At 42.5% G+C, this 25843-nt stretch overlaps 1 protein-coding gene across 5 annotated transcripts in view; it reads right to left on the bottom strand.

The window, feature by feature from the left end:
- The window catches only part of erg (v-ets avian erythroblastosis virus E26 oncogene homolog), a 176572-nt gene that overhangs the window by 39129 nt on the left and 111600 nt on the right, over positions 1–25843 (bottom strand). The window contains exon 1 of one of the 5 annotated variants that reach the window (XM_012956556.2): positions 966–1426. The exons of 3 other annotated variants lie outside the window; for them this stretch is intronic. In XM_012956556.2, coding sequence (XP_012812010.1) covers positions 966–1010 — 45 coding nt within the window. In that variant the 5' untranslated portion in view covers positions 1011–1426. 5 annotated transcript variants of the gene reach the window in all.

Below are 25843 nucleotides of genomic sequence, written 5' to 3'. Positions count from 1 at the left end.
GTAAAAATAAAGTAATAATACAGTAATAATAAAACAGTACCTGTACTTGATCCCAACTAAGATATAATTACCCCTTATTGGGGGCAGAACAGCCCTATTGGGTTTATTTCATGGTTAAATGATTCAATTTTCTCTGTAATAATAAAACAGTACCTATACTTGATCCCAACTAAGATATAATTACCCCTTATTGGGGGCAGAACAGTCCTATTGGGTTTATTTAATGGTTAAATGATTCCCTTTTCTCTGTAATAATAAAACAGTACCTGTACTTGATCCCAACTAAGATATAATTACCCCTTATTGGGGGCAGAACAGCCCTATTGGGTTTATTTCATGGTTAAATGATTCCCTTTTCTCTGTAATAATAAAACAGTACCTGTACTTGATCCCAACTAAGATATAATTACCCCTTATTGGGGGCAGAACAGCCCTATTGGGTTTATTTCATGGTTAAATGATTCAATTTTCTCTGTAATAATAAAACAGTACCTGTACTAGATCCCAACTAAGATATAATTACCCCTTATTGGGGGCAGAACAGCCCTATTGGGTTTATTTCATGGTTAAATGATTCAATTTTCTCTGTAATAATAAAACAGTACCTGTACTTGATCCCAACTAAGATATAATTACCCCTTATTGGGGGCAGAACAGCCCTATTGGGTTTATTTAATGGTTAAATGATTCCCTTTTCTCTGTAATAATAAAACAGTACCTGTACTTGATCCCAACTAAGATATAATTACCCCTTATTGGGGGCAGAACAGCCCTATTGGGTTTATTTCAATAAATGGACCAATTGCAGACTAACATGCAATACTACACATATTTCTAAAAGTACATTGCTGTGAATTTTCCTTTAAACTAAGGGAAAATAGTATCAGAGATGCATTACACCCACTTCCAAGCACAGAGAAGCCAACTATGACAGCAGATAGTAGAAGGCAGAAGGCACAACTTACATTACTGTACTCCTCGTAGGTTGGGATGAATGCCATGTGTTGCATTTTTCCTGATCCAAATTTAAAATCCAACTTCTCATCCTTTTCTTTCTTTCGCTTTGGATGTAGTTTGGCATCAATAGTTACATTGATATCTGATAAACCCCGAGCTCCTTAATCTCTATGAGACCCAGTAAGAAAACAATCAGCTTCCTTCGTAGTGGATCTCTGTGGGTGGTTTCTGGCTACCCCAGGTCAGAAGATCAATCAAACGACGTGCCCCAGTAAGCAGTTTTTAAAAATACTCATTTGTAATCGTTTTTTTTAAAGAAAAAAAAATTAAGTTCTTTTAGAGAGAAAGCCAGACTCAGCTCCAGGGCTATATACTGTGCTGGCCCGAGGCAGAAGTGCTTCCATGCCTCCTTGAGTTTTGTAACTATTGTCTGACAAGGATATTGTGAAACTCCAAGTGAACTACTTCTAGTGATTGATGTTTAAGCACCAGGAACTAGCAGTTTCTTTAATCTGAAAGGCAGCATCTCCAATTCCTGTTTTGTTTCCCCTTACCACCCCGCTACAATATGCAGGCAAGCTAACCATTCATAAAATAGCAGCTCAGACTACTGTCCTTTTTGTATTCCAAATATAGCAACCTAAATTGGCCTTGATCATAAAACTTGATATACCCATCTACTTGTTTATATCTTTCCTTTCAAATTCCCCCATCTTGCTTGCTAGCATTGCATCATAATGTGGGGTACGGTTTAGTATTACTAGTTAAGCCAAGCCTAGTTACCCAGGAAGCCCTTCGAATAACATTGTTGTCTAATGTAGATATATATGTATGTATTAGTGATGAGCGAATCAGTTCTGTTTCGCCGAAAAATTCACGAATCTTTCAAAAGATCCGCGAAATGGCGAAAAATTTGCCAAACAGCGAAAATGTCGTGCGACAAAAAAAATTGTCGCCCGCGGCTATTATTTTGTCGCGCAGCTATTGTTTCGTCGCCCGCGGCTATTATTTTGTCGCACGGCTATTGTTTCGTCACCCGCGGCTATTATTTTGTCGCGCGGCTATTGTTTCGTCGCACGCAGCTATTATTTTGTCGCACGGCTATTGTTTCGTCACCCGCGGCTATTATTTTGTCGCGCGGCTATTGTTTCGTCGCACGCAGCTATTATTTTGTCGCGCGGCTATTGTTTCGTCGCCCGCGGCTATTATTTTGTCACGCGGCTATTGTTTCGTCACCCGTGGCTATTGTTTCGTCACCCGCGGCTATTATTTTTTTGCTCGCTGTTGTTTCGTCGCCCGCTGCTATTGTTTTTTGACGCCGGTGACAATTTTTGGACGTGCGGCAAAACAATCCGCCAATGGCGAAACGTGGAAATTTGCCGCAAATCCATGCCTGGTGAAACTTTTCGCCCATCACTAGTATGTATATCTTTATTTATAAAGTGCTACTTATGTACGTAGCGCTGTACAGTAGGATACATTAATACAAACAGGGGGTTATTAAGATAATAATAGATAAATACACAGTATAACAATAAATACAAGATACAGTTGCAATAGACACAAAGGGGAATGGAGGTCCCTGCCCCGTAGATATCAGTGATAGCTTTGATGCAGATATCATTCCCATGCACAATGGACACCTCGATACTACTCTACATACACTCAAATCATGATGTACAAGAAGAGGAGCTGGCTGGATGCAGACAACCATGAAGGAACTCAGAACTTCTGTTAGTGATATATTCACTTTTTTGCCTAAAATGTATGGTTTCGCCAGCAGTAGTTGGCACTACGATCTCACCATGAGGTCTGTTTTGCTGAAAGTTGCTCTGAAAATGCAGAGGTCATTATTATCTGTCCCCTGCCTTCTACATCAACCAATGGGATTGGACCTTGATTTGGAGAGAGACTATCTAGATCAGTGATCCCCATGATCCCACATGTTGCTCACCACCCCCTTTGATGTTGCTCCCAGTGGCCTCAAAGTAGGTGCCATTTTTACATTTCTGGCTTGGAGGCAAGTTTTGGAAGCCCAAAGACACAGACTCCAAGCAGAGCCTCCTGCAGGCCAGAAGTCCCCATGGGGCTTCCAAATAGCCAACCACAGTCCTTAATTAGAATCCCCAAAGAAGATTTTTAATGTTTGTGTGGCTCCCCAACATCTGAGTGTGGCCCAAGAGTAAAAAAAGTTGGGGAACCCTTATTTTTTATTGATTTTTTTGTATTCGGACCTGTCGTACTTTGATAAATGTGCCCCTAAATGTTTATACTCATTAATTTATACTAATAAATAAAATCATTAATATGTACAAATTTTCCATAAATACCCTTTGTTTTCATGAAAGCACAATACTATTTATTACAAGGTAAAGACTTTCATATTCTGAAATTTCTCTCCTGTTTTGGATTTTTTTTTTCCTTTGGCCAACTGAAACTGAAATAAAGAGCCACGCCTAGCTCTCAGTCTCTCTGGGTAATTTCTGTTTGGCCTTCATATAAAAAAAAGAGTCATAAATCCACTTTTCCGCTTATGTTTTGCTTTAAAGAACAAGTATTGGCATTGGGTTTATAATTTAAATCTTGCATTGGCATTCACAGAAACGGACAAGCTAGCCATTGATGTAGAGCTAACTTTTTGTTTATTGTATCATAAGTGAGCAACCACATGTGGTTTCAGTTAAGTAAATAAGAAGGGGAAAAAAACTGCTCAAACAAGACTTAGTGGTCTTTTTAATCCTGGATTCAGACTGCATGGAAAATGTCCGGAATAATTATTTTGGGTATGAAAGCATTCTGTTGTACTGTACTCAGGTTTTTAAGACCTATGGGCAAAGGTATGACAAATAACATGCCGTGTTACCCTAGAGTAGACCAGGAACAATTCACACTCTATAAACTACAGATAGGGAGAGAACTCCAACCAAGGAAGGGGAAATTCCTATGAAAGCAAAGGGATAACAAGCATTAAAGGGTAAATAATCATGTATTGTAATTGTTTCTTTATTGTGTGTCTGTGTGGTTTGTGCTAGAGCTACTATGCATTCAGTGGGGACATTGCTTTGAAAATGTTTGTTGAAAAACTCTAGAATATTTTTAAACCATATGTTAAGAGTGAACAAGAACAGCAACGAAATGACTAAGCAACACAATATGGAACTAGGCTCATACATCTGAACTTCTTCTAATAAGAACGACAATTGTCTATAAATAAATCATTTAACCATTAAATAAACCCAATAGGACTGTTCTGCCCCCAATAAGGGGTAATTATATCTTAGTTGGGATCAAGTACAGGTACTGTTTTATTATTACAGAGAAAAGGGAATCATTTAACCATTAAATAAACCCAATAGGGCTGTTCTGCCCCCAATAAGGGGTAATTATATCTTAGTTGGGATCAAGTACAGGTACTGTTTTATTATTACAGAGAAAAGGGAATCATTTAACCATTAAATAAACCCAATAGGGCTGTTCTGCCCCCAATAAGGGGTAATTATATCTTAGTTGGGATCAAGTACAGGTACTGTTTTATTATTACAGAGAAAAGGGAATCATTTAACCATTAAATAAACCCAATAGGGCTGTTCTGCCCCAATAAGGGGTAATTATATCTTAGTTGAGATCAAGTACAGGTACTGTTTTATTATTACAGAGAAAAGGGAATCATTTAACCATTAAATAAACCCAATAGGGCTGTTCTGCCCCCAATAAGGGGTAATTATATCTTAGTTGAGATCAAGTACAGGTACTGTTTTATTATTACAGAGAAAAGGGAATCATTTAACCATGAAATAAACCCAATAGGGCTGTTCTGCCCCCAATAAGGGGTAATTATATCTTAGTTGAGATCAAGTACAGGTACTGTTTTATTATTACAGAGAAAAGGGAATCATTTAACCATGAAATAAACCCAATAGGGCTGTTCTGCCCCCAATAAGGGGTAATTATATCTTAGTTGGGATCAAGTACAGGTACTGTTTTATTATTACAGAGAAAAGGGAATCATTTAACCATGAAATAAACCCAATAGGGCTGTTCTGCCCCCAATAAGGGGTAATTATATCTAAGTTGGGATCAAGTACAGGTACTGTTTTATTATTACAGAGAAAAGGGAAACCATTTTTAAAAATTAGAATTATTTGCTTGATGATGAGCTGGGCATATGGATTACCATTACACTTGTCAGCTCTTCCTTTCTCTCCTACATGTATCCTTCCATATGTTAAAGAAATCCATTTTGTGAATGCGCCATAAAAAAAACACACACACACACTCAAATTGTCATTGTGCGATTGTTCCCCTGAACAAAGCCTGATCCTTGCATACCACTTCCATATCTTCCAAACCACATCCACCTTCCCAAAGAATCAACAGGAAAACAAAGTGCAAACTCAGAATAACTATTTCCCCAGAACAATGCGCTCGGCTGGTATTGCCAAGGGATTTGATGGGATTTGATGAATATAGGAAGGAGCTACTTAAGGAGCAGCACTAAGGAATGTTTTGGAAGGACATGATAGGTTATATAGACAGAAGCAAGTCGGTAAAGGTTATCGGTTCAGTTCTTACTCTTGACCCAGCAGTTTCTGTTGAGAAAACAAAAATAACCTCCTCTGTTCCAAAAGGACATTAGTTGGGAGTCAATTTTACTAAACAATATATTTTTGAAATCAACAAAAAGTTAATTTTTTTTCAGAAACTGTTACAGTCAGTTTTTACAATTAAAAACATTAATAAGATTAAGGTTTCTCAGTTTCTGTATGTATAATAGTAAGGAATGAGGTGGAGCCCAAACACATAGGGGCACATTTTACAAAAGTTCATTCGAATGCTCCGAGCGTATTTTCGACTAATTTTTCGTACACCGCATGACTTTTTCGTACGCTTGCGCGAAAAAAATCGGAAAGGTTTTACCGCTGTTTACAATGGTTCGGTTTTAGTGACTTTCGGATCGCCAATACGATATAATCGTGACTAATACAATTTTTTCGTAAGCATTTTCGGGATATTTGCGATCTTCAGAAATTTTCGTTTCCAATCCGAATTTTTCCCTTTCGGGATTCGAATTCGTGGATTAGTAAATCTGCCCCATACTGAACCTTGAAAGTATTTTTTTCCATTGATGTAAAGGATATTCTTATTGGTTTATTTTGGAATCTTGGGCTACAAACACGGGGAGGATTATTTATCAGTTTTTCCGGCTTCTAGAGTTTTTTTAAAACTATAACCAAACTCATTTCCACAAACGTTGGTCATTTATTAAAAGATCCGAATTGAAAAAGCACAAAAATGCAAAATACGCAACTTTTTTGTTTTAAAAAACCCCCAAAAACCTCTTAAACCACAAGCCAAGACAGATCTTCCAATTGTAAAAGGGCCATCAGCCTTTGACTTCTACGTGATCTCGACAGGTTTTAGCTGGCGTATTTTTGCTTTAATAATAAATCATTTTTGAATAATAAATCTCGAAAAATCATGTTTTTTGCAACAAAATACAATACATATATATAATTAAATATAATATATATATATATAATATGCAATAATTAAAAAACCCCTCTAGATTTTACTAAATTCAAATGTTTGCTAAAAAAATCCAATATAAAAAACTTTATTGATTGAATTAAACCATTTAATTTGTATTCTTATCATCATTTTCAAAAAATTCTAAATATTTTAAAGACTTTAAAAAAACTGAAATTGAAAAAACAGAAACATTTTGCCTAGGACAACTACCTTGACTTTTACATGAATTTGCAAGTTTTAGATACTGAAGTTCTACATTTCAGTTTTTTGTGCTTAATAAATGTCAAGCATTTAAATTTCGGAAGCAACATTTTGAATTTGGGAGTTTTTGTGCAAAAAATTTTAAAAAAATTATAATTTGAATGTTGATAAAAATTAGACCAAAACAGGGTGTAATGTTCCATTTTTTTGCATTTATCACCCTGCCCACTCTGTGCTCTGTTTTGGATGGCCACCTCTATGAATACAGAGTTTCCTGCATTTGGCAGGACTGTATTCATGAGGGGTGGCGATGGATGTCTCCCGCTCCCAAGCTCTACTTATTCCCTAATTTGCACATTGTAGAGTGTAAGCTCTTTTGGGCAGGGCTCTCTTCACCTCCTGTATCGGTTATTGATTGCTTTATATGTTACTCTGTATGTCCAATGTATGTAACCCACTTATTGTACAGCGCTGCGGAATATGTTGGCGCTTTATAAATAAATGTTAATAATAATAATAATAATAATAGATTGTAAACTCTTTTGGGCAGGGCTCCCTTCACCTCCTGTATCGGTTATTGATTGCTTTATATGTTACTCTGTATATCCAATGTATGTAACCCACTTATTGTACAGCGCTGCGGGATATGTTGGCGCTTTATAAATAAATGTTAATAATAATAATAGATTGTAAGCTCTTTTGGGCAGGGCTCCCTTCCCCTCCTGTATCGGTTATTGATTGCTTTATATGTTACTCTGTATGCCCAATGTATGTAACCCACTTATTGTACAGCGCTGCGGGATATGTTGGCGCTTTATAAATAAATGTTAATAATAATAATAGATTGTAAGCTCTTTTGGGCAGGGCTCCCTTCCCCTCCTGTATCGGTTATTGGTTGCTTTATATGTTACTCTGTATGTCCCATGTATGTAACCCACTTATTGTACAGCGCTGCGGGATATGTTGGCGCTTTATAAATAGATGTTAATAATAAATGTTAATAATTATTCAGGTAGTGGGGCCCTAAAGCAGGCAAAAAGGACAGGGCTGGCCTGTTGTCGATTGGTTCTGGGTGCATGTGATCTAGCGCAAAGACACAACGGGGCCGATTCATTAAAACATGAGTTCGAATTTCTGATGATCGCAAATATCACAAAAATGCTTACGAAAAAATCGTATTAGTCATGATAATATCGTATTGGCGATCCGAAAGTCACGACATTTTCGTACCAAACGATTGTAAACAGCAGCAGAACCTTTCCGAATTTTTCACGCAAGCGTACGAAAAAGTCACGCAAGCCCGAAAAAAACGGTGAAAATACACTCAGAGCGTCCGAATAAATGCTCCGTGCCTACGTGTCTTAATAAATCTCCCCCATAGCCTTCCCATGCTGGGTGAATTTGAGCATTTCGAGTCTCCCCTTCGAGTATTCCCCTTACCGACATGAGCTCTAGATTATGCCATAGAATATACAGTACACAGAGGTGTAACAAGTTACTAGGTCCCTCAGCAAGATAGAAATATTTTAGAACCCCCCTAAACTTCAGCAATAAAACATTTTTCATATACAGTTACATAGTTACATAGTTACATAGGGTTGAAAAAAGACCAGAGTCCATCAAGTTCAACCCATCCGAGTAAACCCAGCACCCACACCCTATACTTACTGATCTATACACTCACATACATAAACTATATACTGTATACAACCACTAGTACTAACTGTAGATATTAGTATCACAATAGCCTTGGATATTCTGCTTGTTCAAGTACTCATCCAGCCCCTCTTAAAGGCAAAAGTTAAATAAATTGATTATCAAACAATGCCCCCTATACCTCCTGGATCCCCAGCGCTTGGAAGATACAGGTAACTTATACTGCTACACACAGTGTGTATAGTACTGCAGCACTGACTCAATAGGGGCCATTTATGAATGCAGTCACAGCGCCCAAAGCACAAAGCACCCCAGTTCCAGCATTATGTTATTTCCTTGGTGCTGGTATCACTCAAATTCTCTGGTTTTATAAGACTCTATATCAGTGATCCCCAACCAGTGGCTCAGGGGGAACATGTTGCTCCCCAACCCCTTGGGTGTTGCTCTCAGTGCCCCCAAACCAGGGAGTAATTTTTGAATTCCTGACTTGGGGGCAAGTTTTGGTTGAATAAAAACAAGATTTCCTACCAAATAAAGCCCCTGTAAGCTGATAGGGTGCATAGAGGCCCCTAATAGCCAATCACAGCCCTTATTTGGCTCCTCCATGAACTTTTATGGTGCTTGTGTTGCTCCCCAAGTCTTTTTATATTTGACTGTGGCTCACGAGTAAGAAAGGTTGGGGATCCCTGCTCTAGAGTAACGTTAAGGTATTTTTTTTAAAAAAAAAAGTAATTAATCAATTCTACCTTTCCACTCCCATGTAAAGGATAGCAAAAGACCCCATTTGGAGACAAGCTGCCAGTTCCACCTCAGGAAGGGTATATAATTCTCCCTAATGCTTATGTCCCAATTGAGTGGTTCATTGGGCAAAGGGCTTATTCCAATATGTCCTTTCCATCTGGTAAAGTTTCCCATAAACAGAATAGCATGTCAATGTAGGGCTGCTGTGCCCAGAAAGACAATTAAATGGTCCCCTATGGCATACGTTTTCATTAAATAAATCGGTAACTTTTGTACAAAACAAAAATTCGATTTTTAATGAAACTTGCCTTGAGTTTCTGTGTTATTTGTAAAGGATGTGTAACGAGCAGGGTAATTGCTGTTATCCCATTACATACCATACGTCTGTACTGCCGAGTACGACAAATGAATGTGTTCTGCAAGGAGCCCAGCCCTTCCTGAGTCTGCCCCTTAGGTTCATCTATGTTGGATGAAGTATGTGTGGCACGCTAATGCACTCCTGGCTCAAAAGGAAACACGCTACATTGTGTTACAAATATTTCCATCACTTGGACCTTAGTTAACTGGGACCCCTAAAGAAACATTGCTTTGTTTTGCACCATTAGCAAAACAGAAAAAGAGAGGCAGGGCATTTGGATGCGTATTAAAGGGTCAAGATATGCTGTAACTACTGTTGAATTGTGTTTAGTACTAGAAAAAAAAACAATCCTGGCTCATTGTACAGGCTATGCACAATCTTAGGAGGCTGTTCCTGCTGAATTGTGCTTAGTACAGGGGAATCCCTATGCTGCCATAGTTTTATGGTATCTCTCTGTACAGGCTATGCACAAACTTAGGGGGCTGTTCCTGCTGAATTGTGCTTAGTACAGGGGAATCCCTATGTGCCATAGTTTTATGGTATCTCTCTGTACAGGCTATGAGCAAACTTAGGGGGCTGTTCCTGCTGAATTGTGCTTAGTACAGGGGAATCCCTATGTGCCATAGTTTTATGGTATCTCTCTGTACAGGCTATGAGCAAACTTAGGGGGCTGTTCCTGCTGAATTGTGCTTAGTACAGGGGAATCCCTATGTGCCATAGTTTTATGGTATCTCTCTGTACAGGCTATGAGCAAACTTAGGGGGCTGTTCCTGCTGAATTGTGCTTAGTACAGGGGAATCCCTATGCTGCCATAGTTTTATGGTATCTCTCTGTACAGGCTATGGGCAAACTTAGGGGGCTGTTCCTGCTGAATTGTGCTTAGTACAGGGGAATCCCTATGACCCCTGAGTGCATGAATAAATACAGATTCTTGGGCCACGTTTGACAAATGCTGGTCCAGATCTGCACTTATAAGAGATATGGCAACTTGGCTATATCCATATTATTTAAAATAAAAAAGGTAGAAACATTTAGACTCCCAGGTCATATTATTGTTGTTACGGTACATAAAAGCAATATTTCTAAAGTGACATTTCTTCATAACTGCTCTTGGTTATGAGGCAGGAAATCATAGAACTGCATGTCCCCGCACATATTATTGGGAAACTTCCTCGTGATACTGCGCAACCCTCGGCCTTCAGTAACTGCCATTCCCGCAATTCGGTGCCTAAATGTCAGTCTTTCCAGATTAGGGTAACATGGGAAGCCAAGCGCCTGCCCCGGGGGCACAGGAAACACCATCAGTCCCCCTTCTGCTTTATGGCGCTCACAGATATAGTAGCGCGTCTATAGCCAACTCTCTCGCCTCTGTTGCTGAAACGTTTACTCATACGGTGTATATCATTCATAGAGCGTTCTTCTTATGTAATTGTCCCGTAGGATATATTAAAAGAGCAGAGAAACCACAAGGCAATAATTACAGCCCCTTGTCCTTCCTACTGGTAAACCACCAAAAGCAGATAATGAACAGGCTCAGATAATATTTTCATAGCGGCTCCCCTGTGTGGAAATGCATAGGACCCTCTTAAAAATGGTATTGTTGACCACTACTGGCTACAACACATAATGCCCAGAAAGGGTTAAGTGGCAGATGGAATTTAATGTGGATAAATGTAAGGTCATGCACCTGGGATGTAACAATATGCAAGCCCCGTATACCCTTAATGGGACTGCACTAGGCAAATCCTTAATGGAGAAGGACCTTGGAGTCCTTGTAGATAATAAACTTGGCTGTAGCAAGCAATGCCAGGCAGCAGCTGCAAGGGCAAACAGGGTCTGAGCTGTATTAAATGGGGTATAGATTCACGGGAGGAGGGGGTTATTCTTCCCCTTTACAGAGCACTGGTAAGGCCCCATCTAGAATATGCTGTTCAGTTTTGGTCTCCAGTGCTCAAACGGGACATTATTGAGTTAGAGAGGGTCCAGAGAAGGGCAACTAAGCTGGTAAAGGGTATGGAAAGTCTCAGTTATGAAGAAAGACTGGCCCAGTTGGGTCTGTTTACACTGGGGAAGAGGCACTTAAGGGGGGACATGATAACTATGTATAAATATATAAGGGGATCATATAATAACCTTTCTAATGTTTTATTTACCAGTAGGTCCTTCCAACGGACACGAGGGCACCCACTCCGTTTAGAAGAAGGGAGGTTCCATTTAAATATTCGGAAAGGATTTTTTTACTGTGAGAGCTGTGAAGTTGTGGAATTCCCTCCCCGAATCAGTCGTGCTGCCTGATACATTATATAGCTTTAAGAAGGGGCTGGATGGGTATTTAGCCAAGTGAGGGAATACATGGTTATGGGAGATAGCTCTCAGTACAAGTGAGGGAATACAGGGGTAGGGGGGATAGCTCTCAGTACAAGTGAGGGAATACAGGGGTAGGGGAGATAGCTCTCAGTACAAGTGAGGGAATACAGGGGTATGGGAGATAGCTCTCAGTACAAGTGAGGGAATACAGGGGTAGGGGAGATAGCTCTCAGTACAAGTGAGGGAATACAGGGGTAGGGGAGATAGCTCTCAGTACAAGTGATGGAATACAGGGGTAGGGGGGATAGCTCTCAGTACAAGTGAGGGAATACAGGGGTATGGGGGATAGCTCTCAGTACAAGTGAGGGAATACAGGGGTAGGGGGGATAGCTCTCAGTACAAGTGAGGGAATACAGGGGTAGGGGGAATAGCTCTCAGTACAAGTGAGGGAATACAGGGGTAGGGGAGATAGCTCTCAGTACAAGTGAGGGAATACAGGGGTAGGGGAGATAGCTCTCAGTACAAGTGAGGGAATACAGGGGTAGGGGAGATAGCTCTCAGTACAAGTGAGGGAATACAGGGGTAGGGGAGATAGCTCTCAGTACAAGTGAGGGAAAACAGGGGTAGGGGAGATAGCTCTCAGTACAAGTGAGGGAATACAGGGGTAGGGGAGATAGCTCTCAGTACAAGTGAGGGAATACAGGGGTAGGGGAGATAGCTCTCAGTACAAGTGAGGGAATACAGGGGTAGGGTGGATAGCTCTCAGTACAAGTGAGGGAATACAGGGGTAGGGGAGATAGCTCTCAGTACAAGTGAGGGAATACAGGGGTAGGGGGGATAGCTCTCAGTACAAGTGAGGAAATACAGGGGTATGGGAGATAGCTCTCAGTACAAGTGAGGGAATACAGGGGTAGGGGGGATAGCTCTCAGTACAAGTGAGGGAATACAGGGGTAGGGGAGATAGCTCTCAGTACAAGTGAGGGAATACAGGGGTAGGGGAGATAGCTCTCAGTACAAGTGAGGGAATACAGGGGTAGGGGAGATAGCTCTCAGTACAAGTGAGGGAATACAGGGGTAGGGGGGATAGCTCTCAGTACAAGTGAGGGAATACAGGGGTAGGGGGGATAGCTCTCAGTACAAGTGAGGAAATACAGGGGTATGGGAGATAGCTCTCAGTACAAGTGAGGGAATACAGGGGTAGGGGGGATAGCTCTCAGTACAAGTGAGGGAATACAGGGGTAGGGGGGATAGCTCTCAGTACAAGTGAGGGAATACAGGGGTAGGGGAGATAGCTCTCAGTACAAGCGAGGGAATACAGGGGTAGGGGGGATAGCTCTCAGTACAAGTGAGGGAATACAGGGGTATGGGGGATAGCTCTCAGTACAAGTGAGGGAATACAGGGGTATGGGAGATAGCTCTCAGTACAAGTGAGGGAATACAGGGGTAGGGGAGATAGCTCTCAGTACAAGTGAGGGAATACAGGGGTAGGGGGGATAGCTCTCAGTACAAGTGAGGGAATACAGGGGTATGGGGGATAGCTCTCAGTACAAGTGAGGGAATACAGGGGTAGGGGGGATAGCTCTCAGTACAAGTGAGGGAATACAGGGGTATGGGGGATAGCTCTCAGTACAAGTGAGGGAATACAGGGGTATGGGAGATAGCTCTCAGTACAAGTGAGGGAATACAGGGGTAGGGGAGATAGCTCTCAGTACAAGTGAGGGAATACAGGGGTAGGGGGGATAGCTCTCAGTACAAGTGAGGGAATACAGGGGTATGGGAGATAGCACTCAGTACAAGTGAGGGAATACAGGGGTAGGGGGGATAGCTCTCAGTACAAGTGAGGGAATACAGGGGTAGGGGGGATAGCTCTCAGTACAAGTGAGGGAATACAGGGGTATGGGAGATAGCTCTCAGTACAAGTGAGGGAATACAGGGGTAGGGGGATAGCTCTCAGTACAAGTGAGGGAATACAGGGGTATGGGAGATAGCTCTCAGTACAAGTGAGGGAATACAGGGGTAGGGGGATAGCTCTCAGTACAAGTGAGGGAATACAGGGGTAGGGGGATAGCTCTCAGTACAAGTGAGGGAATACAGGGGTAGGGAGATAGCTCTCAGTACAAGTGAGGGAATACAGGGGTAGGGGGATAGCTCTCAGTACAAGTGAGGGAATACAGGGGTAGGGGGGATAGCTCTCAGTACAAGTGAGGGAATACAGGGGTAGGGGGGATAGCTCTCAGTACAAGTGAGGGAATACAGGGGTATGGGAGATAGCTCTCAGTACAAGTGAGGGAATACAGGGGTAGGGGGATAGCTCTCAGTACAAGTGAGGGAATACAGGGGTATGGGAGATAGCTCTCAGTACAAGTGAGGGAATACAGGGGTAGGGGAGATAGCTCTCAGTACAAGTGAGGGAATACAGGGGTAGGGGAGATAGCTCTCAGTACAAGTGAGGGAATACAGGGGTAGGGGAGATAGCTCTCAGTACAAGTGAGGGAATACAGGGGTATGGGAGATAGCTCTCAGTACAAGTGAGGGAATACAGGGTTATGGGAGATAGCTCTCAGTACAAGTGAGGGAATACAGGGGTAGGGGAGATAGCTCTCAGTACAAGTGAGGGAATACAGGGGTAGGGGGGATAGCTCTCAGTACAAGTGAGGGAATACAGGGGTAGGGGAGATAGCTCTCAGTACAAGTGAGGGAATACAGGGTTATGTATGTATGTATGTATGTATGTATAACTTTATTTATAAAGCGCCACAAGGGTACGCAGCGCTGTATAGTCTTACAGAATACAAAATTACACACAGGGAGGACAAGTGATATAATAAATAAATACAATAAATACATATATATATATATATATATATATAAGTGCCATGTGGTATGAGACACAGTAGGAAGGAGGTCCCTGCCCCGTAGAGCTTACAATCTAAGTGGTTGGGTAACATACAGGCACAAACTGGAAGGTAAGAGGCACCAGGTATGGGCATTTGCCCTTAAGCGCAGGACTGGGCAAAATAATGTCTTAGTGCTCCAGAAGGTAACAGGTGATTTTTTTCTTAAAGAGAGTGGGTGAGTGTTCCCTACGGAGGGATTCAGGGATAGAATTCCAGAGGGAAGGAGCAGCGAGATAGAAAGGTTTAAGACGAGAGAGCGCAGTGGGTGTGGATGGTGTAAAGAGACGGAGGCTCTGAGAGGAGCGGAGGAGACGACCAGGAACATGTAGGGAGACCAGTGAGGAAATGTAGTGAGGAGCAGAGGAGTGAAGGGCTTTGAATGTCAGCAGAAGGATTTTGTAAGCTATCCTTTGCTTGACAGGCAGCCATGCTAGTGAGCTTAATTGAGGCTGAGCTGGATCCCTCTTAGGAGAGAGCAGGAGGATCCTGGCAGCAGAGTTTAAGATTGATTGCAGGGGAGAGAGGTGGGAGTCTGGGAGGCCAGTTAGTAGGAGATTGCAGTAATCTAAGCGGGAAAGGATAAGGGCATAGATTAGTGTTTTAGCTGTTGCTTGTGAAAGAAAGGGGCGTTTCTTGGCAATATTACGGAGGAAAAAGCGGCAGGTTTTGGCAGTGTTATTAATATGGTTAGAGAAGGAGAGGGGTAGGGGGGATAGCTCTCAGTACAAGTGAGGGAATACAGGGGTAGGGGAGATAGCTCTCGGTACAAGTGAGGGAATACAGGGGTAGGGGGGATAGCTCTCGGTACAAGTGAGGGAATACAGGGGTAGGGGAGATAGCTCTCGGTACAAGTGAGGGAATACAGGGGTATGGGAGATAGCTCTCGGTACAAGTGAGGGAATACAGGGGTAGGGGAGATAGCTCTCGGTACAAGTGAGGGAATACAGGGGTAGGGGAGATAGCTCTCAGTACAAGTGAGGGAATACAGGGGTAGGGGGGATAGCTCTCAGTACAAGTGAGGGAATACAGGGGTATGGGAGATAGCTCTCGGTACAAGTGAGGGAATACAGGGGTAGGGGAGATAGCTCTCGGTACAAGTGAGGGAATACAGGGGTATGGGAGATAGCTCTCAGTACAAGTGAGGGAATACAGGGGTAGGGGAGATAGCTCTCAGTACAAGTGAGGGAATACAGGGGTAGGGGAGATAGCTCTCGGTACAAGTGAGGGAATACAGGGGTATGGGAGATAGCTCTCAGTACAAGTGAGGGAATACAGGGGTAGGGGAGATAGCTCTCGGTACAAGTGAGGGAATACAGGGGTAGGGGAGATAGCTCTCGGTACAAGTGAGGGAATACAGGGGTATGGGAGATAGCTCTCAGTACAAGTGAGGGAATACAGGGGTAGGGGAGATAGCTCTCGGTACAAGTGAGGGAATACAGGGGTAGGGGAGATAGCTCTCGGTACAAGTGAGGGAATACAGGGGTATGGGAGATAGCTCTCAGTACAAGTGAGGGAATACAGGGGTAGGGGAGATAGCTCTCGGTACAAGTGAGGGAATACAGGGGTAGGGGAGATAGCTCTCGGTACAAGTGAGGGAATACAGGGGTAGGGGAGATAGCTCTCGGTACAAGTGAGGGAATACAGGGGTAGGGGAGATAGCTCTCGGTACAAGTGAGGGAATACAGGGGTAGGGGAGATAGCTCTCAGTACAAGTGAGGGAATACAGGGGTAGGGGGGATAGCTCTCGGTACAAGTGAGGGAATACAGGGGTAGGGGGGATAGCTCTCAGTACAAGTGAGGGAATACAGGGGTAGGGGAGATAGCTCTCAGTACAAGTGAGGGAATACAGGGGTAGGGGAGATAGCTCTCAGTACAAGTGAGGGAATACAGGGGTATGGGGGATAGCTCTCAGTACAAGTGAGGGAATACAGGGGTAGGGGGGATAGCTCTCAGTACAAGTGAGGGAATACAGGGGTAGGGGAGATAGCTCTCAGTACAAGTGAGGGAATATAGGGGTAGGGGAGATAGCTCTCAGTACAAGTGAGGGAATACAGGGGTAGGGGGGATAGCTCTCAGTACAAGTGAGGGAATACAGGGGTATGGGGGATAGCTCTCAGTACAAGTGAGGGAATACAGGGGTAGGGGGGATAGCTCTCAGTACAAGTGAGGGAATACAGGGGTAGGGGAGATAGCTCTCAGTACAAGTGAGGGAATACAGAGGTAGGGGGGATAGCTCTCAGTACAAGTGAGGGAATACAAGGTTATGGGAATAGCTCTCAGTACAAGTGAGGGAATACAGGGGTAGGGGAGATAGCTCTCAGTACAAGTGAGGGAATACAGGGGTAGGGGAGATAGCTCTCAGTACAAGTGAGGGAATACAGGGGTAGGGGAGATAGCTCTCAGTACAAGTGAGGGAATACAGGGGTAGGGGAGATAGCTCTCAGTACAAGTGAGGGAATACAGGGGTATGGGAGATAGCTCTCAGTACAAGTGAGGGAATACAGGGGTAGGGGAGATAGCTCTCAGTACAAGTGAGGGAATACAGGGGTAGGGGAGATAGCTCTCAGTACAAGTGAGGGAATACAGGGGTAGGGGAGATAGCTCTCAGTACAAGTGAGGGAATACAGGGGTAGGGGAGATAGCTCTCAGTACAAGTGAGGGAATACAGGGGTAGGGGGGATAGCTCTCAGTACAAGTGAGGGAATACAGGGGTAGGGGAGATAGCTCTCAGTACAAGTGAGGGAATATAGGGGTAGGGGAGATAGCTCTCAGTACAAGTGAGGGAATACAGGGGTAGGGGGGATAGCTCTCAGTACAAGTGAGGGAATACAGGGGTAGGGGAGATAGCTCTCAGTACAAGTGAGGGAATACAGGGGTAGGGGGGATAGCTCTCAGTACAAGTGAGGGAATACAGGGGTAGGGGAGATAGCTCTCAGTACAAGTGAGGGAATACAGAGGTAGGGGGGATAGCTCTCAGTACAAGTGAGGGAATACAAGGTTATGGGAATAGCTCTCAGTACAAGTGAGGGAATACAGGGGTAGGGGAGATAGCTCTCAGTACAAGTGAGGGAATACAGGGGTAGGGGAGATAGCTCTCAGTACAAGTGAGGGAATACAGGGGTATGGGAGATAGCTCTCAGTACAAGTGAGGGAATACAGGGGTAGGGGAGATAGCTCTCAGTACAAGTGAGGGAATACAGGGGTAGGGGAGATAGCTCTCAGTACAAGTGAGGGAATACAGGGGTATGGGAGATAGCTCTCAGTACAAGTGAGGGAATACAGGGGTAGGGGAGATAGCTCTCAGTACAAGTGAGGGAATACAGGGGTAGGGGGATAGCTCTCAGTACAAGTGAGGGAATACAGGGGTAGGGGAGATAGCTCTCACTACAAGTGAGGGAATACAGGGGTAGGGGAGATAGCTCTCAGTACAAGTGAGGGAATACAGGGGTAGGGGAGATAGCTCTCAGTACAAGTGAGGGAATACAGGGGTAGGGGAGATAGCTCTCAGTACAAGTGAGGGAATACAGGGGTAGGGGAGATAGCTCTCAGTACAAGTGAGGGAATACAGGGGTAGGGGGGATAGCTCTCAGTACAAGTGAGGGAATACAGGGGTAGGGGAGATAGCTCTCAGTACAAGTGAGGGAATACAGGGGTAGGGGGATAGCTCTCAGTACAAGTGAGGGAATACAGGGGTAGGGGAGATAGCTCTCAGTACAAGTGAGGGAATACAGGGGTAGGGGAGATAGCTCTCAGTACAAGTGAGGGAATACAGGGGTAGGGGAGATAGCTCTCAGTACAAGTGAGGGAATACAGGGGTAGGGGAGATAGCTCTCAGTACAAGTGAGGGAATACAGGGGTAGGGGAGATAGCTCTCAGTACAAGTGAGGGAATACAGGGGTATGGGAGATAGCTCTCAGTACAAGTGAGGGAATACAGGGGTAGGGGAGATAGCTCTCAGTACAAGTTGATCCAGGGACTGGTCCGATTGCCATCTTGGAGTCAGGAAGGAATTTTTCCCCCTCTGTGGCAAATTAGAGAGGCTTCAGATGGGGTTTTTGCCTTCCTCTGGATCAACTAGCAGTTAGGCAGGTTATATATAGGCATTATGGTTGAACTTGAAGGACATACATCTTTTTTCAACCTAACTTACTATGTTACTATGTACAGGTATAGGACCCCTTATCCAGAATGCTCAGGACCAAGGGTATTCCGGATAAGGGGTCTTTCCGTAATTTGGATCTCCATGCCTTAAGTCTACTAAAAAATCAATAAAACATTAATTAAACCCAACAGGATTGGTATGCATCCAATAAGGATTATTTATATCCTAGTTGGGATCAAGTACAGGTACTGTTTTATTATTACAGAGAAAAGGGAATCATTTAACCATTAAATAAACCCAATAGGGCTGTTCTGCCCCCAATAAGGGGTAATTATATCTTAATTGGGATCAAGTACAGGTACTGTTTTATTATTACAGAGAAAAGGGAATCATTTAACCATTAAATAAACCCAATAGGGCTGTTCTGCCCCAATAAGGGGTAATTATATCTTAATTGGGATCAAGTACAGGTACTGTTTTATTATTACAGAGAAAAGGGAATCATTTAACCATTAAATAAACCCAATAGGGCTGTTCTGCCCCCAATAAGGGGTAATTATATCTTAGTTGGGATCAAGTACAGGTACTGTTTTATTATTACAGAGAAAAGGGAATCATTTAACCATTAAATAAACCCAATAGGGCTGTTCTGCCCCCAATAAGGGGTAATTATATCTTAGTTGGGATCAAGTACAGGTACTGTTTTATTATTACAGAGAAAAAGAAAATCAGTTTTAAAATTCTGAATTATTTGATTAAAATGGAGTCTATGGGAGACAGGCTTTCTGTAATTCGGAGCTTTCTGGATAACGGGTTTCCGGATAAGGGATCCCATACCTGTACTATGCTACTATGTTAAATAACAGCTATTTTCAGTTTCTACCTAATTTTTGAGGATTTTTACTTATAAATAATACCATTCAACATACTATACATCTCTCCCAGAAAGCAACGCCACCCCGGCGCCTGTCCTGTAAAGTCCGAGATCATTCGTCGGTTGGCCTTTCAAGTGCCCCATGTCTATGGAATTCGCATTAGGAAGTCATAGCCACAGCGCTCTAGCGCTTCCTGCATTTGAAACACTGTGGGAAACAGTGGAGGGTTCTCATTAATCAGCTTAGTAGAAGTGCAGTTTTGTTCCCAGGGTGCACTGGGTCGTTGGCTCGCCATAGGCAACTGAGCGCAAATGTTATTACAGAAAAGGAAAGTGTTATATAATGCTGAAAGGCATGAAATTGCAGAATGTATGACTGTGGCTAGGTCTTATATGCAAGGACTATATATATGCAAGGACTAGTGTTCTAAGCTTGACATAGTCTAAGCAATTCAATATGGCAGCTCCCAGCCCTATGTACAAATCCATATATGCAGAGGAGGAATGCTCTGGGCTCACAATAAACATTGCCATTAGTCAGTTATATTACTAGGAATAACCCTAAACCTCATGGTTATTGAACCTGTTCATCATTTATCACCTGAGCCCAACCCTCTATATTCCTGGACCAGCAGCCTTTGCATCTGCTACTTCAATTGTTACATATCTGCTTCCAACTGAAGGCAAAACAAAGGGGAGATAACGGTACTGAGGGATTACTTTAGAAATAACAATGCTACCTTCTGTTCATTGCAGCAGAGTGGCTACAGTCGGCTGAAAATTACATTCATGAGAAAAGGAAAGTCATCTTAGAGAAATGTAACATAATTCAGACTTCCTTTTCTGAGTAGAGAAACATCACAACTTTCCATTTTTTACAAACGTATTTTTCAGGCGAATGCATTGATTATGTTAACCTTGGGGGGGGTCGGCAATTTATCATGGTGGTCCAGTACCTACACATACAGAGTGCACTGTTTGGCAGTGCTACATGCAGTTTTCAGCAGAACTGACCAGCAGGTGGTGCTATTGTTTCCGTTTTATTATATTAGCAGCTTAAAAATATCTATTATATTTTGAAATCTAAAGAAAAAACGAATTGTCATACATTTCATAAGTGCCTAGAGGAGCAAAGTGGACATTCATTCCTCTTGAGAGTTTACATTTTCTTTAAGTTGTAATAAATAGCTCGCTAACAGAGTGTATACCAGCATGGCAGTAGACAGTAGAGCCATATACCTAGTGAACAATGGTTGGGGGTTGTGAGCCGGGGGGCTTTGGGACCCTAGTGGGGCCGTAGGGTGACCTAGGGATTTGGCCCGGTGCTGTATACCAATAGGGAACAACTTTAAGAACAATGGGACATGGGGTGGTAGGCACTGTTTTGGCAAAAAGCTCAGTTTCTCCTACAGTGACCCTAAAGGGCAACTATACCCCCAGAATAAATACGTAACCAACAGATAGTTTATATTATATTCAGTGACCTATTAAAGAATCTCCCCAAACTGGAATATATATATCAGTAAATATTGCCCTTTTACATCCTTTCCCTCGAGCCGCCATTTAGTGATGGGCTGTGTGCCCCCTCAGAGATCAGCTGACAGGAAGTGATGCAGCTCTAACTGTAACAGGAAGTAGTGTGGGAGCAAAAGGCAGAACTCTGCCTATTCATTGGCTGATGGGGCCTAAAGTCTGTTTTGTTTGTGTACACTATTAATTGTATTATTCCAGGGTGGCCCTTAGAACTATTAATATGGCAATTTTCTATTTAGGATTACCCAGTGGCACATACTACAGGTATGGGACACATTATCCAGAATTCTTGGCACATGGGGTTTTCCGGATAAGGGGTCTTTCTGTAATTTGGATCTCCTACTTTAAGTTTGCTAAAAAAAAATTATTTAAACAGTAATTAAACCAACTAGGATTGTCTTGCCTCCAACAAGGATTAATTATATCTTAGTTGGGATCAAGTACAGGTACTGTTTTATTATTACAGAGAAAAGGGAATCATTTAACCATTAAATAAACCCAATAGGGCTGTTCTGCCCCCAATAAGGGGTAATTATATCTTAGTTGGGATCAAGTACAGGTACTGTTTTATTATTACAGAGAAAAGGGAATCATTTAACCATTAAATAAACCCAATAGGACTGTTCTGCCCCCAATAAGGGGTAATTATATCTTAGTTGGGATCAAGTACAGGTACTGTTTTATTATTACAGAGAAAAGGGAATCATTTAACCATTAAATAAACCCAATAGGGCTGTTCTGCCCCAATAAGGGGTAATTATATCTTAGTTGGGATCAAGTACAGGTACTGTTTTATTATTACAGAGAAAAGGGAATCATTTAACCATTAAATAAACCCAATAGGGCTGTTCTGCCCCAATAAGGGGTAATTATATCTTAGTTGGGATCAAGTACAGGTACTGTTTTATTATTACAGAGAAAAGGGAATCATTTAACCATTAAATAAACCCAATAGGGCTGTTCTGCCCCAATAAGGGGTAATTATATCTTAGTTGGGATCAAGTACAGGTACTGTTTTATTATTACAGAAAAAAAGGAAACCATTTTTAAAAAGGTGAATTATTTGATTAAAATGGAGTCTATGGGAGATGGCCTTTCCATAGTTTGGAACGTGGGTTTCCGGATACCTGTACTGAAAAAGATATTTTTATGGAGAGCTAGTTTGTCTTGGGATTTTCTTTAATGGTATTTACCTGGATTCTCCTGGTAAAGTCACAGGACAGGCAGTTATCACCTTAGCCACAAGTTTACTGGCAGGGTCGGGGCAGTTACCATTGAAACAATTGGGGGGACAGTTTAGACAAGGGATCCCCAGCCTTTCTTACTTGTGAGCCACAGTCAAATATAAAAAGACTTGGAGAGCAACACAAGCACCATAAAAGTTCATGGAGGTGCCAAATAAGGGCTGTGATTGGCTATTAGGGGCCTCTATGCACCCTATCAGCTTACAGGGGCTTTATTTGGTAGGAAATCTTGTTTTTATTCAACCAAATCTTGCCCCAAGTCAGGAATTCAGGGGGCAACATCCAAGAGTTTGGGGAGCAACATGTTCCCCCTGAGCCACTGGTTGGGGATCCCTGGTTTAGAGCATTTTGCAGCAAGCTCATTGAGCTCTTTAATGTACAAAACACCTTATCTCTTTATAATCAGGCTCCTTGGGATATAATAATCCTGAATTCTCACAAGGGACTGCATTACGATTAAAAAAAAAACCCTTTGAAGGACGCAAACAACAATTAAAATCCATTAGAAGTGCCTTCAAAGTGGGAATAGCATTAATGGGGGGGAGTGGATCTCATTAAATCGACTGCTGATTTGAATTGTTTATAAAAATCACGGCCTTTCAAACGGCGCAGGCAATGGGCCCCCGAGTCTAAAGATGTTCCCTGGCGATAGGATGTGCTCTTTTCATTGTTTTCGCCGAGCTAAACACTTTAGTGGGCCCTTGGTACATCCACCCCGCTCCGAACGACCGATGACAGGTCAAATGGCTGAGCAAAAATCAGTTGAAGGAAGAGGAAGTCTTGTCGGAAATGAGATTAATCTTGTAACGAGTGTTCAGAACTGATAACCCATCTGTGCCTAGAAGAGCCCAAGCCGGAGGGCTATTAACCTTCACCTGACAAGCTGTGTGTAACCGTTATAAACAACATTAAAGGCGCAGGATACTCTTTCCCCCCCCCCCCCCCCCCCATCTAGACTAAACATTCATGGTTGCGTTTCATGGTGGGTATGCTGTGTGCTCCTTGGAGATTACGGCGAAAGCATTCCATTCGTGTCACTGAGAAAACAGTTGGGGGGGGGGGGGGAAAAAACATATTTAATACATATTTAAGAGAGATGGAAAATGACGATCACGCCATTGTGTTCCCGAATGAAAAAAATACCAGTAATAATCATTACTGGCGTTGGAAACAGTATGGCTGCTTCTGAGGTCAGTGCCATGGTTGAAATGGTTACTGTAATAAAATATACTTATGGCAACCAATCAGCATTCTGCATACAGTGTATATACATGTATATATATATAGATATTGATATGTGATGTTACATCTATCACATAATTTGCTGTATTGTAGGAAATAAATTGCCCCTTTTATTAACATGTTAGGGTATTACTGATCATCACCAGGGGGTATATTGATCTATATAATACATGAGTGACTTCTAATATCCTTATCATTTACAGTAGGGGGTACATTATCCCTTATAATACATGAGTGATACTCAGAGTTCCCTGTATAACTCAGCCTGCAGCCTTGTGCCTTTATATGGGCACAGAACCCCTCAGTGACTGCTAATATCCTTATCATTTACAGTAGGGGGTACATTATTCCTTATAATACATGAGTGATACTCAGAGTTCCCTGTATAACTCAGCCTGCAGCCTTGTGCCTTTATATGGGCACAGAACCCCTCAGTGACTGCTAATATCCTTATCATTTACAGTAGGGGGTACATTATCCCTTATAATACATGAGTGATACTCAGAGTTCCCTGTATAACTCAGCCTGCAGCCTTGTGCCTTTATATGGGCACAGAACCCCTCAGTGACTGCTAATATCCTTATCATTTACAGTAGGGGGTACATTATCCCTTATAATACATGAGTGATACTCAGAGTTCCCTGTATAACTCAGCCTGCAGCCTTGTGCCTTTATATGGTCACAGAACCCCTCAGTGACTGCTAATATCCTTATCATTTACAGTAGGGGGTACATTATCCCTTATAATACATGAGTGATACTCAGAGTTCCCTGTATAACTCAGCCTGCAGCCTTGTGCCTTTATATGGGCACAGAACCCCTCAGTGACTGCTAATATCCTTATCATTTACAGTAGGGGGTACATTATCCCTTATAATACATGAGTGATACTCAGAGTTCCCTGTATAACTCAGCCTGCAGCCTTGTGCCTTTATATGGGCACAGAACCCCTCAGTGACTGCTAATATCCTTATCATTTACAGTAGGGGGTACACTCTCCATGTTAATTAATGAGTATATTCAGTGATCCTTGACCTGTATTACACAGATTTGAGCTTTCTATGTTTATATTGCCACAGGAGGGATACATTGATGACTATATAATATTTAAAAGTCAAAGGGACTGAGTTTTACCTGTAACTTGCTTGCTTTCAAGGTTATTGGCCCATTGGGATCACCTGACTGGAAAGGGTGGGAGCTACAACATGGAGCTGGGCACTGCCGCTGTATAAACTATAGTTAATGTTAGATTATCCCAATGGGATATATGGGATTTCAATTTCCCATGTAAAACACTGTCACCTGACATCCAATGCAACATTAAAACAATGTGTTGATATTATCTAATCTTTGGTTATATGAGTGTCCATTTCCCGTACTCAGTCATATCTGAAATATCTGAATTTCCTTCCTTTTTGTATCGCAGGGAGTTTTCTTGCTCATTGGGTTCAAGCAAGTAGCAGTAGAGGTGCTTAACTTATTGGGACAGAGACAATAGAAAGGAAGGCTTACTGCCTGATTTGCTTTCATTCTAACTAGAGAAGTATCCTTGACTGTCAATGGAAAATTCATTGGATCTACTCAGATGTGTATCTAGGGGGAGGCACAATCGAGTAATTGCCCTGGGTCCTTATATTTATTGGGATCCCACAGGGTAGCAGTTCTAGGTAGAAAGAGTGAGGGTTATATAGGCATATAATAGTGACAGCAAGGCAAAATGGCCTGAAGATTTGCACGTTTGGTGCCAAGTGAGCAGATCTTTGCCTGATTTGGCAACCCATGAGCTGGATTTATTTAGGCCAATCAGATTGTTTGGCCATGGAGAAAAGACAGCAACAGTCGAGCAACAGTAACAGTCAAGGTGTAGGTAAGGTGAGGTGGCAACAGTTGAATAGATGGTGACAGTAGGCAAAGATGGGGATAGCAGGACAAATGGTGATAGTGGGGCAAGTTGGCATCTGCAGATGATAGCAATAGTAGGGCAAGGCAGAACCACATAAGAGTAGGATAAGTAGTAGGGCAAGATAGCAACAGGAAAAGGAACAATTCAGCATTGTGGCATCTGTGGGGCAAAATAAAGGTAGTAGAGCAAGACAGCAACAAGTAAACCAAGACAGAGGCAACAACACTATATGGCTACGTAGTTAAGTTGGGTTGAAAAAAGTCCAAAGTCTACCAAGTTCAACCCCTCCAAGCGAACCC

The sequence above is a fragment of the Xenopus tropicalis genome, chromosome 2 (genome assembly GCF_000004195.4).
Source record: "Xenopus tropicalis strain Nigerian chromosome 2, UCB_Xtro_10.0, whole genome shotgun sequence".
Classification (NCBI taxonomy): domain Eukaryota; kingdom Metazoa; phylum Chordata; class Amphibia; order Anura; family Pipidae; genus Xenopus; species Xenopus tropicalis.
This window is presented reverse-complemented; position numbering and strand designations above follow the sequence as displayed.